Here is a 13,800-nt window from a genome sequence, read left to right on the forward strand (position 1 = left end):
GTTTAGAGTTGGGGTTTAGACGAAAATCCTTACAGATTCCATGGATTATAGTGACTTGGAGAGTCAATGTTTCTTAGGGCTTTCCATACAACACTATTGCATTTAAACCCTGACCCAAAACCGATCTGCCAAACTCTATCACCTCTTTTGATTTTCTCTTTGTGTTCCAAGTAAGCCAGCTCGTACCATATACTGCTGCTTGATGTATTCCCGAAACGTTCCAGTGTCTGCCGAGATGCCTCCATATCCTCGTCCGTCAACTTGAGATCCTTTTGAATCTCATCAAGCACTTTCTTACTCGATGACAATACACATATATGCTCAAAAGAAGGCTCAAGACGACCCAGCGTTGTAATGTTTGCTTTGAGTGCATGACGACCAACTTCGAGTACATCTCTTGATATATAAAGTCCTTGTTTCCCATCTCTGTCTTCTCTCAGCTCCATGCTCTTGTAACTTGTGTCCTCCATGCCTTTATGGGTTCTTACTAACTGTTATATTTCATCAATTATAGTGTCATCATTAGTCAAACCAAAGAACAGAGCAAGAGAATTCCAAACTCTTTGGTAACTTTTATTGTTTGTTATTATCACCTGCATAAGTTGGTATTTGGATCGCCATCTATCGATGCGCCGACTAGAGAGCATAACTGCAGCTGCTCCCATTCGGAAGAAACAATTTGGTGGAAGCAATGCGACATCATTGCCTGAGTACCAAGTGAAGCTCACTATCTCAGTGCTCACAATCAAAGCATAAGAGCCTTGGTGAGCGTTCAAAAGATCTCTGGCTAAATCAATAGATATGATTCCGGCGCTACACCCCATACCACCAAGATTGTAGCTCTCTGTGTTATGCCTCAGTTTATAATGATTAATCACCATGGCTGATAGAGAAGGCGTGGTGTTGAGGACTCCGCAGTTTAGAACGAGGATCTTGATGTGCTTCACGTTGATTTTGGTCGCTGCAAGAAGTTCATCAATTGCTCCAAAGATCACCATTGCTGCTTCTTCACGACCATCACGAAGATTAACCCTGTGACCAGGCTTGAAAACAACTCTTGGGATGTAGCTCTCCTCTCCTATGCCTGATTGGTGAAGCAATTTTCTTTGAAGCTCAATGGCAGTCTCGTTGAAGTTACCAGACTTCTTTGCCAGCTCGATGAAGTCGCTTTTTGTGATCTGTACAGTTATCACCACAAACACAACAATGAGAAGGAGAAAGAGAGACAAGAAAGGTGGAGAGGGAAGAGCATGACCTTGAGATGATCGGGTGGGCGGTAACATGAGAAATCGAGAAGGAAAACAGAGGAAGGTGTAAGAAAATGATAGAGGAGCAGGAGAAAGAAGATGGATAAAGGAAAAGCCAAGATTGGGAGGAATCGATAAACAAAGATGAAGAGAAGGAGAAGTGGAGGAATGAAGTAACAAAACGTACGGGAGAGAGACAGAAGGTAAATGTAACCAAGCTTGACGTATCTCAAATTCACAGATCCGAGGAAATCAGGAAGGCCCTTGCGTGGCTTTGACTTAACTCCACCATTCACCATCTTTGTTGCCTCTTTTTCCATTTCACTAAACATCAAAACCTTGTGCTCTCTGTTTAAATAATCAAATAAAAATACGAGTCATTGTAACAGAAAGATGGCTTCTTTGGTGCATGTTACCGTTGAAGTGGCGGGTTTTGCTGCATCATTCAGTTGGTGTGGTGTAACTAAACCAAAGCTCGGTTCATGTAATTACCAATGAAACAATAAGATTAAGCTCACAGTCTCCTGGCAAATCTAATACAATAAATAAGATAATCAAATACTTCGAGACTTGCTGGTTCTAAGAATTGGAATCCATGATCTTTAGATCCGCTGGTGTGTTGAGATGTTCTAAAGGATTTACCTCAGAATTTTGATGTTTCCTCTCTCATTATACTATATTTGAACAGAAGATTTAACCCATTACATATAACTTAATCACTCATAACAAAAATTGTACATCACATTTGAAACCATATCTTATCTTCACCTTAAATCTCACTAATGAATACTACTAAAAGTCAATTTAACATTCTCTTTTCTCGTCTTATTACTCGGACCAAAATTTCACAAAGGCTGTCAAGAAGGATTTCAGAACTGCCAAAAGCGGATTTCTTTCCCGTCTTTCTTCTCCTTTCCACGACTCACTGCAAACAACAACAAAAACGAAAGGGAAGGCGTGTGAAACCCTCTGGATACTCAAACATGACACACCAACAACCCCAAAACACGACTGAGGCTTAAGAGTGTGTTTACTCACGGTTTGATTCTGTTCAATGTTGCATTTTTTTCTGTTTGAGAGTAGGAACTATCTGAAGCATCAAGTTTCACTTTTTCCATGGTCGCCTTCTTCTCTACACTTGCGACTTCATTCCCAGCATAGCTACTCATAGTGTCCACTTTTGATCTGTCGTGCTTAGGATTTCCCGACTATTACACAATTTAAAGGTTACAAAGTTATCATCCTCGTGTGGATTTCTCATGTACCATAGGAGTTAACACAGTTTTAAAGAACAGTACAACTAACAGCTTCTCATATAGCGCTCACAGTTGAAGCATTAAAATTGATAACCAAAACATCTAAAAACATTAAAGAGGTTATGCCATTACTAATATTCTTCTGCCACGATCATGAAATACTTTATCCTAAACTTAAATAGGAAAACTCGAAGATGCTAACTAAGAAATCCTGCACCCTTAATAACTAAATTAGAACAACCTGCTGAACACAAACATTTTTTTTGCATGGACACCAAATCCATGAAGACTGTTTAGTTTCCATGAAAAACATAATTATAATTGGTGAAGCTTACCTCAGTGCCAGATGTTGTCATTTTCTGCTCAGTTGTCAATGATCCATTACTAAATTCCTTAGTCTCATAGATGTTGCCAATCTCAGGATTCACAACCACTGTCCCTTTGGTGTCAGCATATTCAACATCTACTGAAGCAGGATTGACAATTTTCTCTCCAACTTTATTTTCCATAGGGACAGAAATATGATTTGGCCTTTTCTCAACAATGACCTCCGTCCCCTTTTCTTCAAGTACAGCAGAAGTGGATGAAATAATCTCCCCAAGATCAACATGATTTGTTGTGCTGATATCCGCTTCCACCTCCGTCTTAGTTCCTTTCTCACCCTCACAAAGTTTGCCCAACTCACTAAGCCGTGCATCCGGTGAGTCCATCGTGGAAGTCACAGATCTTACTGGAAATGTTTCAGCAACTGTTTCTGCTGGCATATCAATTGTGTTTATGTTCACAGTCTCGGTCATTGCTGCTTCAGCATCATTCACGCTTTCCTTGTTGATCAGTTTTGTGCCGTCTGATTCAATGAAAGGTAGTTTGTCAAATCCTTCGTCTTTGTTATCCACATCGAGTCCTTTATCCTGAGGTTTCGTCACAACACTATCACACACCGTCTCCATGTTACTTTCTTCACTGCTAGATGCTGCAAGCTGATTCATGGATATGTCAGTTGAGTCCATTGACTGGTGTAAACGCCCACTGCCTTCTTTAAGAAGTTGATTTCCGTTCACTTCCCTGTAATCCAATATATCAGATCCTCTGTCTTCTGGAGCAGCCTGGCTACCAATTTCAGGTGACTTCATCTCCTCAGCCTCAGAAGAAAAATCATAAATTTGATCTGATGCAGAATGGAATCCGTTTGGGGACAAAGATAAAGGTGGCACAGGATCCATCAATATTGAACTTGACAGACTTTTATCTTGCAAATGGTCAGAGCCATTTCCCTCAAGAACCACGTCACCAGGAAGGACTCTATTTTCTTGGATAATCTCTCTGACAATCTCCCTTATGGTGTAGAAAGATCCACCCACCTCCTTGTGTGTGAGGCTAAGTGAAGGAAAACTCCCATTGTTTAGTTTTTGATGCCTGAAAACAAAACAACAATTACAAAATCTGCAATTGAAAAGGCAAAATTCAAAATTCTAGCTAAAGGAAGAGACTTAGGTTCATACTTTTTAATAAAAGATTCCACCAGTGTTTTTCTCTCTTCTTTGGGAATCCGATTACGAGTCCTCTTGCCTACAGAATCGTTGGGCTTAGCTAGAGCAAATATTTGCCCAGCGTAACTAGTCTTCATAGAGTGCATGTTCTCTCTTTATCCTTTTGCAGAAAAGCTACAGTGAAATCAGACAAATCAGACAAGCACCCCCAAAATAAAAGAACATTAAACAAAAACCCTCAAGACAGATCCGTTTACTTCATCATGTTGTAACAGGAACTATCTAAAATAGCAAACAGCACAACGAAGACTCTCAATTCAGACAAAACACACTACGCGGAATTCTCAACACACTAAAGAGAGAGGACAATTGAATCATAGAAAAGGCAAAAACTCCATCGATAAAGAAGAAGATATCAGAAATGAAGGAGAAGGGTCTACCTACCGCGACGAGAAAGAGAGAGATAACTATAATTCACGAGTCATCTTTGCAAATGGACTAAAACCCTACGCAGCAGTATACAGGAACAGGACACTGTGAGACTGCGAGTGTTGGGAGGCGCAAGCGGGAGTTCGGATAATTATTTCAACTTACGGGGCAAAATCGTATTTGTATTTATTTTCAGTTTGACCCGGAAGACTTTTTTAATCGATTTAGACCCCATCGATTTCAACAATATGAAAGAATGTAACTAATATTGTCTATTGTATATATTAATTATACTTTGAACATAGTACAAGTGACTTCACGTTCCTTCTCTTTCAGCTAAAAACGTCAGCTTATGTAATACCAACATAAAGCCTTTTTTATTGTTACTAGTAAGTTGTACATTCACATAATCTAATTAGTTGGATTCTCTCACTCTGCCTCAGAACAAGTCTCCAAGAACTGGATTAGTTTCGAGCGTTCTTCCTCCAACAGCACAGGGTCTTCGTTCGATAGTCTCTCCCGAGTTTCACCATCCACGCTTGTTGGATCATCCACTACCTGTTTCATTAGTACACAACAACATTACAGCATTTATTAACTCATTCATCAAAACTTGGTTAAAATTTATGTTAAGAGACAGAGACATTTTACTTTTGCGTAATTGTTGATATGGCCGTCTTTGTTAGGTCCTATAAACGGTTCAGCCTCATTATGCGTCCATTCACCATCTATAATGTATTTATATTCGAACTGTCCTTCCTGCATTTCAGAATTATAGTGGTGGTCGGAATATGATGACAAAAGTAGACACTGAGCTTTCCTGTTCATTAAGAAAACTCACAGGCAGTTCTCTCGTTAGGGTCCAGAATCCTGTTCCTTTGTCCAGTGTTAGAGGTAGCCTCTGCATGAAGGCAAAAATGGTGAAAAGTGGAACAGAATATTTATATTGTACATGTATTTACTTCCAAATAGTTTTGCAAAATCATAAGACAGTTCTTTCATGTAATAAGATCTGATATGCAGCACTCATCTCTTCCACTTCTTTTATCCGAGAAGCTCTTCTTTTCAATAACAATGAGATATGCGTATCCTAGTTTTGGAGCTTATATGTGACACCATAATTTAAGAGCAAGGCATCATAATATAATAATAGTCAAAAAAACATATTCACCTGTCCCCATCCAATGTCAAGGCCAGAGATTTCTACTGTGGAGAACCCCTTATCTTTCAGTGTCAGAATAACAGTCTTCTTCTTGAGTCCTGTGAGCTTTTATGTCCATATATACCCAGAAACAAGAATCAGGAATCAAGGAACTAAGCAACAATTCTAATGCTAATCAATGGAAGTGATAAACTTCAAACATTCCAAGCATTGTGAAAATTGAACATGACTCACAATATCAATTGTTGCATTTCTGATAGCATCCAGCTTCGGAAAGCACGACCTTTTGCTCTGCAATAAATTTTCAGAGATGTTGTATAGACCAATTTAAGTGTGCCTTAATGTTTCACTCGCCATCTAGAGATATCACACTTTAAAATGTCTAAATGCTAGACTAATTGATGAACCCAAGATGTTGTCTCTTGTGTGCTATATCTGCAGTATACTGTATATATAACTACAAAACGTAACCAAATGGTCTATATTATAATTGTCGATTCATAGGAGAAGAAGGCAATTCCAAGCATCCTCAAATACTATATAACAGGCAGTAACACTAGTTGAACATATAACATGTTGGGTTAATTTATATAGATATCAAGAAAATCGTGTAGAGAAAATAGAAACCAGAAGTACAGTAGTATCTTACCATGAGTAGTTTATGAGCTTCCATAAGTTTATAGCCTTGCACCCAAAACATGTATGTCAACTGAAATTGAAATTAATATCTGTTCTCAGTATAGCAAAAAAGTCAACGCTTGTTCATTCCTTCATTAGTCAACCAAAGAAGCACATAAATAATACAACCTCTGTCTGAAACACTCTTCCAAGAACTGAAACATCGTTTCAATACTAGAAAGCAATACATTTAAGCTCATGGAAGACTCACAGTGAAAGATGTGCTACAGAAAAAGGTGGAGAAAGAGAATAGCACAGTAACAAGGTTAACATACCGCAACAGCAGGTGCTCTTCCCATTCCGGCAGTGCAGTGCACATATGTAACTCCTCCATTTCGCTTAACAGCTTTGTACAGTACACTAACCACAGCAGGAAGACGCATTCTCAAATCAAATGCATCAAAGTCTCTGATTTCACAGCGAATATGCTCAATATCACTATATTTCTTAGCATATGCTTGAATGCTGCTTATGTCTACGCCAAAATATCTGGAAGTATTGGTCAAGGAAATTTCACTGCAGATCATTCTTCCTCGCCCAAACCGAAGTAACTGAAGAAAACATAAATATGAATAGACAAAAGAGGGTTTTGGAAGGATACTCCAAGTCTGGATCTTGTTGCAAGCAAAATATGGTTTTAACCCCAATTTTACGAAGCTTGTCAACATCTTCAGGGGTCTAGCAATTAAGAAGAGCAGAGCAGACAGTAAGAACACCAAGAAAGTAACACATTTCCACCCAAAAAAAAATCATCACTTGACAGAAGGATAGAAAGAAGACCTGTAAGCACGATCCAACAATTAAATCTGGACGAATGAAGTTGTAGTTCATTCCTAGCTCGTGCCTGTAAGTTAAAACTGAAATGAAAATACATCTGCAATAATCAGTGTCTGAAATGAGAACAAGAGTTTGCCATATGAACAACAAAACTAATCTAGAAGAAAAAAATGAAACTAAGAGTAGACTACAATCTAATGAACCAAATAAATATTGCAGTATCAGACAACAACTGGTAGAAAACAATAGAGTTTCAATGGTTTAAATCATAAACAGGTATACTTGACTTACCAGCACCCATAGCTTGAGTCATGTCTTGGCTATATTCATCAGATTTCTCTTCCTCCTTTGAAACACCACTCATCTCTGAGCTGGATTTTGACTCTGATACCGCCTTCAGTCCAAGCATTTTGACAAGTTTCAACATTTTCTTTATTTTAAACTAAAGAATCTACTTAAACATTCTCTGAACATCAAAAGTACTGATAAATATCTTCAAAAACCTGTAAAACGAGTCGAGATTTAAGATCACTAGCTTTGGTCGGGAATGGTACCATCATCTTCAAAGAAGACGGAGAAAGATCTCTTTGATTGCACCCAAATCCCAGCAGAGGTGAGACAGAGCATCTGGGAAAGTGACGATCAAACACAACAACATCACATAAATAATAAAATAAAGTAGCCAGATCAACAACATTTTTTAAAAAAGATTGATACTTTGTGAAAGAAAGAAGATACCTGGGAAGATTCTGAAGGCAATTCATCTTTAGAGAAAGTGTAGAGAAAATATCAGAGGATGCAGACGAAGCTATACACTCTTCTTGAGTTGAGTTTATGTCTATGACTGTGATATTAAAAAAAAAAAAAGATCTTTGGTAATTATAATAATAGAAATGATATTAATGCTTGTCCAAAAAAAATGTTTGTGAGTGTGACTCTGACGGTCACGAAGAGTAAATTGGGACCCCGGGAATGCAATCACTTTTGTTTCTTACGTAAAGTGGAAATATTATTAAAAAAAGCTCCAACTGTTTTATATTTGATCAGAAAACACCCTCTTAGTCTTCGCTAGCTGATGTGGTTGTGGTCGACCACACATAAGCTTTATTATGATCTCAAACATCACCGCAGGTTTGTCCATGGCCGTCCGATTATATTTTGTTTCTAGTTTCAGATTTGGCTTTTACTTGGTCCACATGATCTGAGGTGAATGAATGGTGAACCGTTAATCTCAAGGTATTTTGAATGTTGGAGGTTCGTTTGATCAATATGAAAAGTAAGGGTTCTGTTTTACATTTTCCGTTTTTTCAATAGCCAAGAAGACCACTCACGTGACGTCATTACATCTCGCTTACAAAAAGATCTTTTAACTCTCTTTTTCAATCAGAAGTTTAGAACTCAGAAGAAATTTGCATAAACTCAAGAAGTTTTTTGCGAATTGTAAAACAAAATTAATTTCAGAATCAGAAGAGTTGTTATTGTCAAAGGTAAAATCAGAATAAATGAGACCGAGGAAAGATTTAAAAAGAAAACATTGCAACAAAGTTTGAAAAAACAAAAAAAAAATTGAAGTAGAGGTATGGTTTCATAAATTTACATAACCATTCTATAGGTCCAAGTTCCACCTACTATGATCCTCAGAAGGCGTGGATGTATCTCCAAAAAGACTAATCTTTGGTCGTTTTTGATCTTTTCCCATTGGTAACTTCCAAAACGAATCTGAGTTCTCGAAGAAATAGTATGCAGCAATGACTGATGCCATGAACAAGCAAAACAACAATGCATAAATCTGCCACTCTGCACATCAAACAGATAGATATTAGTGAGGAGAAGTATATAAACGTATATGTGCTATAGAGATAGATAGATCATCAACAAACCTTTCCACTCCTTTGGTACATTGAGTTTGGTCACCATCTCACCCCATTCGCTTGAAGTTGTCAGCATAACCCTAAGCACCCAGTTAACCAACACGACAGTTAGATAAGATCAACATTAGAAGCAACGCTACTCTAAAGGAACTTAATTATCATTATCTTTTTAATTGATTTACCATACCTTTCAGTAGGGCAGAACTCTAGTGAAGCAATGGATTGACCAAGATGTAGCCTCTTACTGTAGTGGTAGATTTCCATTGTCTTTACTTCAGCAACAGATACATCTCCATCTTTGGCGCCCCTACAAAAAAAAGGTACAAAAAAGAGGCTTTAATATTTGTACAAGCAGACGCATGACAGTAATAACAAGCCCGGGATGAAGAAAGACTCACAAAGCTATATATTTCCCATCCAAGCTCACTGCCATTGTCGATGCAGTCTTCCTTGACAGCTTCTTGAACCCAAGCTTCTTCCATGTACTAATGTCATAAACATTGACCAAAGGCGTCTCACCTGATTCCAAGTGTTTGAGTTTTCATCTGATGTTATAAATTTAAAATACTAGTGATGCTTGTAATTTTGTTTACTCAAAATTTGATAAATTAGATACCTCTTTGAGCAGCACAAAACAAAAAAGGTTTAGTTCCATCTTTAGAGAAACGGCACAGTTCAATATTTTCATCCTGCAGACATGACAATATCAGAATTAGGCAGGACATATATCAGAAGCCAATATCAGAAACACAAAACAGACAAAATCAATAGAGATCTCAGAATCATATTTCTTGAAGAAACTATAGAAATGGAACTCGTCCACCATTCAGATTTCATTGAATACTATTAGTTTCGAAAATAGGGATGCAAATGCTAACTATGGTTCCAAAGTATATAAATGCAATGAAATCTGCATCTCACAGTCACATACCCCACTACGTTCCAAAGTAGACAAAGGAAAACCATCTTCTGCTTTCCATATTCTAGCTGATCCATCAGTTGATGTTGTAGCTAAGAACTCTGAGTCCAGACTACAAAAAAAAAGGGGTACAAATATGAGAAAGGTGCATTCAGTGGGTCGTTTCACAATCTCCATTAACTTCTATTTGTGTTGTATGACCCTAGTCCCAGTTCTAATACAGAAGACCATTTTTTTAATTTGTATTTTTTTGGACAAGAAGACCATTTTTCAACTATGGTTTAAACTGAAAAGAATTAGAGGGGATGATGGCAGAGAAGACTCCGGTCATTACCTAAAATCCATATCCCGGATGGATTTGTGTGCCTTTGGCTCATCCAAAATTACACCTAGGTTTGGCCACTCCAAAATTCTGAGACATCCATCCTGAAAACAGCTTTTAGTAAGCTACAACTAAAATTTTCGCAAAAGTGAAAGAAAAAAAATCCTTTGTAAAGCAGTTCCTTACCACTCCCCCAACAGCTAATTTAGACCCATCAAAACTGAAGGCCATACACTTTTGTAGTCCAGCATTTTGGAGAGGAAGTAGTTCTTTGGCTAAGATCGTAATACCTGTTGCTCCTCCGACAATCTCAAATGACCTGCAAAATCAGATAAATTTTCTTTATTACTATCTGTTGAATTAAAATCAGATAGTATCCAAAATGGTGGAAGTCAAGTCCAATTAACTAGGATGCATGTAATAGATAGAATAATAGAGTTGCAAAAGAAATGTAAGAAAGGGAACTCAAAATATTATACAAGGATCAACTAGAAAGAGACCAATTATACAAAGGTATCGACAATCTCCAACAGAAGTATATGCAGTAATATAATAAACCAAACCTAAAACACAATAAATTCAAGCACCAGTACACTTAATTCTACATCAGCAAGCACAAGGGGTGGAAGATCGTTTGAAATAATGAGAGAAGCAATGCTAAGTTCTAGTCATTTGATGACTAGTTTTCATAACAAGATTGAGAACATGTCATAGGTTTAACAATACCAACTCAACAAAATTGGAAACACTGTATCAGAAGAAGGAACTATAGAGTGCCTTTTAATTATAATTTGTGGATGGTAAAAGCGAGAGAGAAACTTACTTGCAACCACCTTTGGAAGTTGAGCAGAAAAAATAATCTCCACCAGGATGCACTGAAACAGTCACAGGCTCACCATCACTCTCCTTAAGCGTGTGCGTTGCCTATGATCAAAGAAGACAAAAAGGTTGGTTTTTTATTTCATTGGTCGACAGACACAAGTAAACACCAAAAGAAAAGGGCTTTAATTAATCCTGCTTTCTCAGGATCAAAAGGAAACAACTTGGAAACCACTAGATTTGTTGCAGTGATTCAGAAGAACACAAATTCCCCAATCCAAAGAAGTAAACTAGATTTCACCCTAAACCCAATAAAAATTCGAAGCTCTTCGATTTCATTACAAAAAAATCAATGATGTAAGAGGGATGAATTTTTACCAAAGGAGAGGAGGAGAGAGAAGCAGTGGCGGGGTCGAAAGAGAAGATGTTAAGGAGAGCAGGAGAAGAGACAGATGAGCCACGGCGTTTAGAAGCTTTAGCGATAACGACCCAGTTAACCTTCTTCGGGCGACGGATCCATGATCCGCACACAACATGCCCACTCTCACGACTCGCTTCTTCAATCTCCATTCCTTGGATTGATATTTAGTTTTCCTCCTTTGCTCTTTTCTCTTCCTCTCCAATTTGGAACCTTTATATATATATAATACAAATTCGTATTATTATTTTGTTGTGTTGTTTAGTTTCAGAGCAGAAGTTGGAAAAACAGAAAGTAAAACAAAAACTAAAAAGGAGTTGACTTTGGAAATTAGACAGATGGGTTTTGTTGGGTATTATAATGATAATGGTGGGATTTGCTAAATCTCAGATTTGACAAAAGAAGAAACAAACGGAGATTTTGAGCTGTAGCTTTTAAGTTTTTAACTAAAAAATCGTGTATAGGAGAAGATAATTACAGAAGTCAAAGACCGGTGGTGGGAGAGGATATTCCTAAAAGATCCGCTGTTCCGATACCAAATTTAATACAAAGTACAGAAGTACGGTCACATCGTGCTTCCGTGATCTATAGCAGACTTTGCCATTGGTGTCAATCTAATTGTTCCTACGCAAACAAATACAGAGATATCGAATGTCCAAACAAATTATACTTTGAGAAAATATATTTTTGTTAGTTAGTCTAGGATAAATTAATCTACCGAACCAAAACTGAATGAAAAGGAATTTTTACATATTTGAATGGATTATAAATGTCACAACTAAAAGAATTGAAATCAAATCAGAAAAGAACCAAAATATTTTGCTTACCTAGAATGTATATAAAATAGTACACTAAAACCTACAAATCAATACTTTATAAATTAATACATTATAAAGTAACAAATTTTGGCAAGTGTAAATATTAACAAAATTCGATAAGATAATAAAATAATAATTTTTAGAAAATCTTTATGTAAAATATAGTCTCAATAATATCATAAATTAATAATCACCATATATATGTATATACATATTAATATTTTTGTATAAATGAATTTCTCCTAGAGAAGGACAAGTGGGCTAGTGGTTCTCACCTCTGTTGCCTTCTCACCAGATCCGGGTTCGAGTCCGGTCCCTCTCAGAGAGAGACGTATAATTTGTAATGATGACAAAAAAAAAAAAAGAATTTCTCCTAAATTTCATCTTCATAAAACAATTTATGTTATACACTTTTAAACTATAATCTTGTATTATACTCCATAGCATATCATAGAAATAACCAAACTTTTCTTCTTGTTTTCAATTTTTAAATATACATCATATTTAATTTTCTAATTTTATAGATTGTTAAAATATAAAAGTTGAGGTTATTAATCTTAAATTTGAATTTATATATCATATCTAATATAAACAAAGAGTTTACAAATATTGCAACAACCGTACAAGAAGGTATAGAAGAAGCGTGACGTGATAGACTATCCGCAGCTGCATTTTGCTGTCGATACACATGTCTCAAAGAAGACTGTCGTAATTTAGACATCCAAAATCGTAAATCACTGAGGAGTGTACGTACCTATCTGCAGATGATCTTCACACTTTTTTATCATATTTGTAAGCTCCAAATTATCCCCTTCAAACCAAACCTAGCGATAACCACGAATCCACTTATAAGAACATTAAGAAAAGTTTAGAAAAAAAAAAAAAAAAAAAAAAAAAAAAAAACATTAAGAAAACCCAAAGCTTCATGGGTTTTGGAGACATGTGCAACTTTCTTGTCCATGCCCTCTTCTGAAAATCGAAGTAGCTGTATGGGCTTAGTTCGAGAGCCTCAGGCCCTCAGCTCTTGAATATATTCATCTATCTTTAAATACAATATACATGAAAAACTGGCAACGCCATGGAGGCCCTTTCTGATGACGTAAGTGGCTGCATGATCAAAAAGGTTGTTATCTAGTCGCGTGAGGAATGGAGGATTAATATCAGTAGTGCATGTTTCATCCGTCACAACACACTGCATTGGGCTACGCTTACGTATATGTACATTTTTGCAACTGAAACGATATATCCAACTCACTCAACCCTTTTTCACCAACTCTAGTCATAATATACATACTCGTCACTACACTTCGAACATCAAAATTTGTATAGTCTAAGAAGACTCTCTTCATTATATAGGAACACACCCTATTATTCTTCACGTAATGAATTGGACTTGCTCAATTCACAATAGCGCAATCGCGTTTGAAAGGACTTTACGTACTCTACATCCTCTTATCTCCGCACCATAAACATGAGAACACAATCCTAACTACCTTTCCTTTTCCTCCTCTCAAATTTTAAGGTTTTGACTAGTCATTAGATCTTTATATTATTACTCAAGCCGTTAATTAAGTTAAGCGTAAGAGAGCATTAC

The 13,800-nt window shown here is 36.9% G+C and overlaps 4 protein-coding genes across 5 annotated transcripts; all 4 read right to left on the reverse strand.

Annotated features, from left to right (window-relative positions):
- Positions 1-8: 8 nt before the first annotated feature.
- LOC17886155 (3-ketoacyl-CoA synthase 15) lies at positions 9-1,580 on the reverse strand. Its single transcript, XM_006292307.2, has 3 exons — positions 1,256-1,580; positions 594-1,178; positions 9-491 (listed from the first exon to the last, which is right to left on the reverse strand). Exons 1-3 carry the CDS (start codon positions 1,577-1,579, stop codon positions 30-32), a joined length of 1,371 nt encoding a protein of 456 aa, XP_006292369.2. The 5' UTR covers position 1,580; the 3' UTR covers positions 9-29.
- A 316-nt stretch (positions 1,581-1,896) lies between these two features.
- LOC17885454 lies at positions 1,897-4,548 on the reverse strand. 2 transcript variants are annotated; one of them, XM_006290911.2, is made up of 5 exons: positions 4,438-4,548; positions 4,006-4,167; positions 2,839-3,919; positions 2,286-2,455; positions 1,897-2,172 (listed from the first exon to the last, which is right to left on the reverse strand). In XM_006290911.2, exons 2-5 carry the CDS (start codon positions 4,137-4,139, stop codon positions 2,076-2,078), a joined length of 1,482 nt encoding a protein of 493 aa, XP_006290973.1. In that variant the 5' UTR covers positions 4,140-4,167; positions 4,438-4,548; the 3' UTR covers positions 1,897-2,075. The 2 variants fall into 2 exon arrangements, with proteins under 2 accessions (XP_006290973.1, XP_023638208.1); XM_023782440.1 differs by having other exon boundaries at positions 4,434-4,537.
- A 129-nt stretch (positions 4,549-4,677) lies between these two features.
- Positions 4,678-7,929, reverse strand: LOC17885202 (phosphoglucan phosphatase DSP4, chloroplastic). The gene is made up of 12 exons (XM_006291189.2): positions 7,778-7,929; positions 7,543-7,666; positions 7,331-7,433; positions 7,043-7,119; positions 6,864-6,940; positions 6,538-6,751; positions 6,234-6,293; positions 5,819-5,875; positions 5,594-5,689; positions 5,264-5,323; positions 5,074-5,181; positions 4,678-4,980 (listed from the first exon to the last, which is right to left on the reverse strand). Exons 1-12 carry the CDS (start codon positions 7,801-7,803, stop codon positions 4,852-4,854), a joined length of 1,131 nt encoding a protein of 376 aa, XP_006291251.2. The 5' UTR covers positions 7,804-7,929; the 3' UTR covers positions 4,678-4,851.
- A 548-nt stretch (positions 7,930-8,477) lies between these two features.
- Positions 8,478-11,721, reverse strand: LOC17885750 (SEC12-like protein 1). The gene is made up of 10 exons (XM_006292125.2): positions 11,349-11,721; positions 10,975-11,075; positions 10,338-10,470; positions 10,164-10,255; positions 9,842-9,941; positions 9,527-9,599; positions 9,309-9,429; positions 9,098-9,217; positions 8,920-8,990; positions 8,478-8,836 (listed from the first exon to the last, which is right to left on the reverse strand). The coding sequence occupies exons 1-10, from the start codon at positions 11,538-11,540 to the stop codon at positions 8,646-8,648; spliced, it is 1,194 nt and encodes a 397-aa protein (XP_006292187.1). The 5' UTR covers positions 11,541-11,721; the 3' UTR covers positions 8,478-8,645.
- Positions 11,722-13,800: the final 2,079 nt, after the last annotated feature.

Source organism: Capsella rubella, unplaced genomic scaffold (genome assembly GCF_000375325.1).
Source record: "Capsella rubella cultivar Monte Gargano unplaced genomic scaffold, Caprub1_0 scaffold_5, whole genome shotgun sequence".
Taxonomy (NCBI): domain Eukaryota; kingdom Viridiplantae; phylum Streptophyta; class Magnoliopsida; order Brassicales; family Brassicaceae; genus Capsella; species Capsella rubella.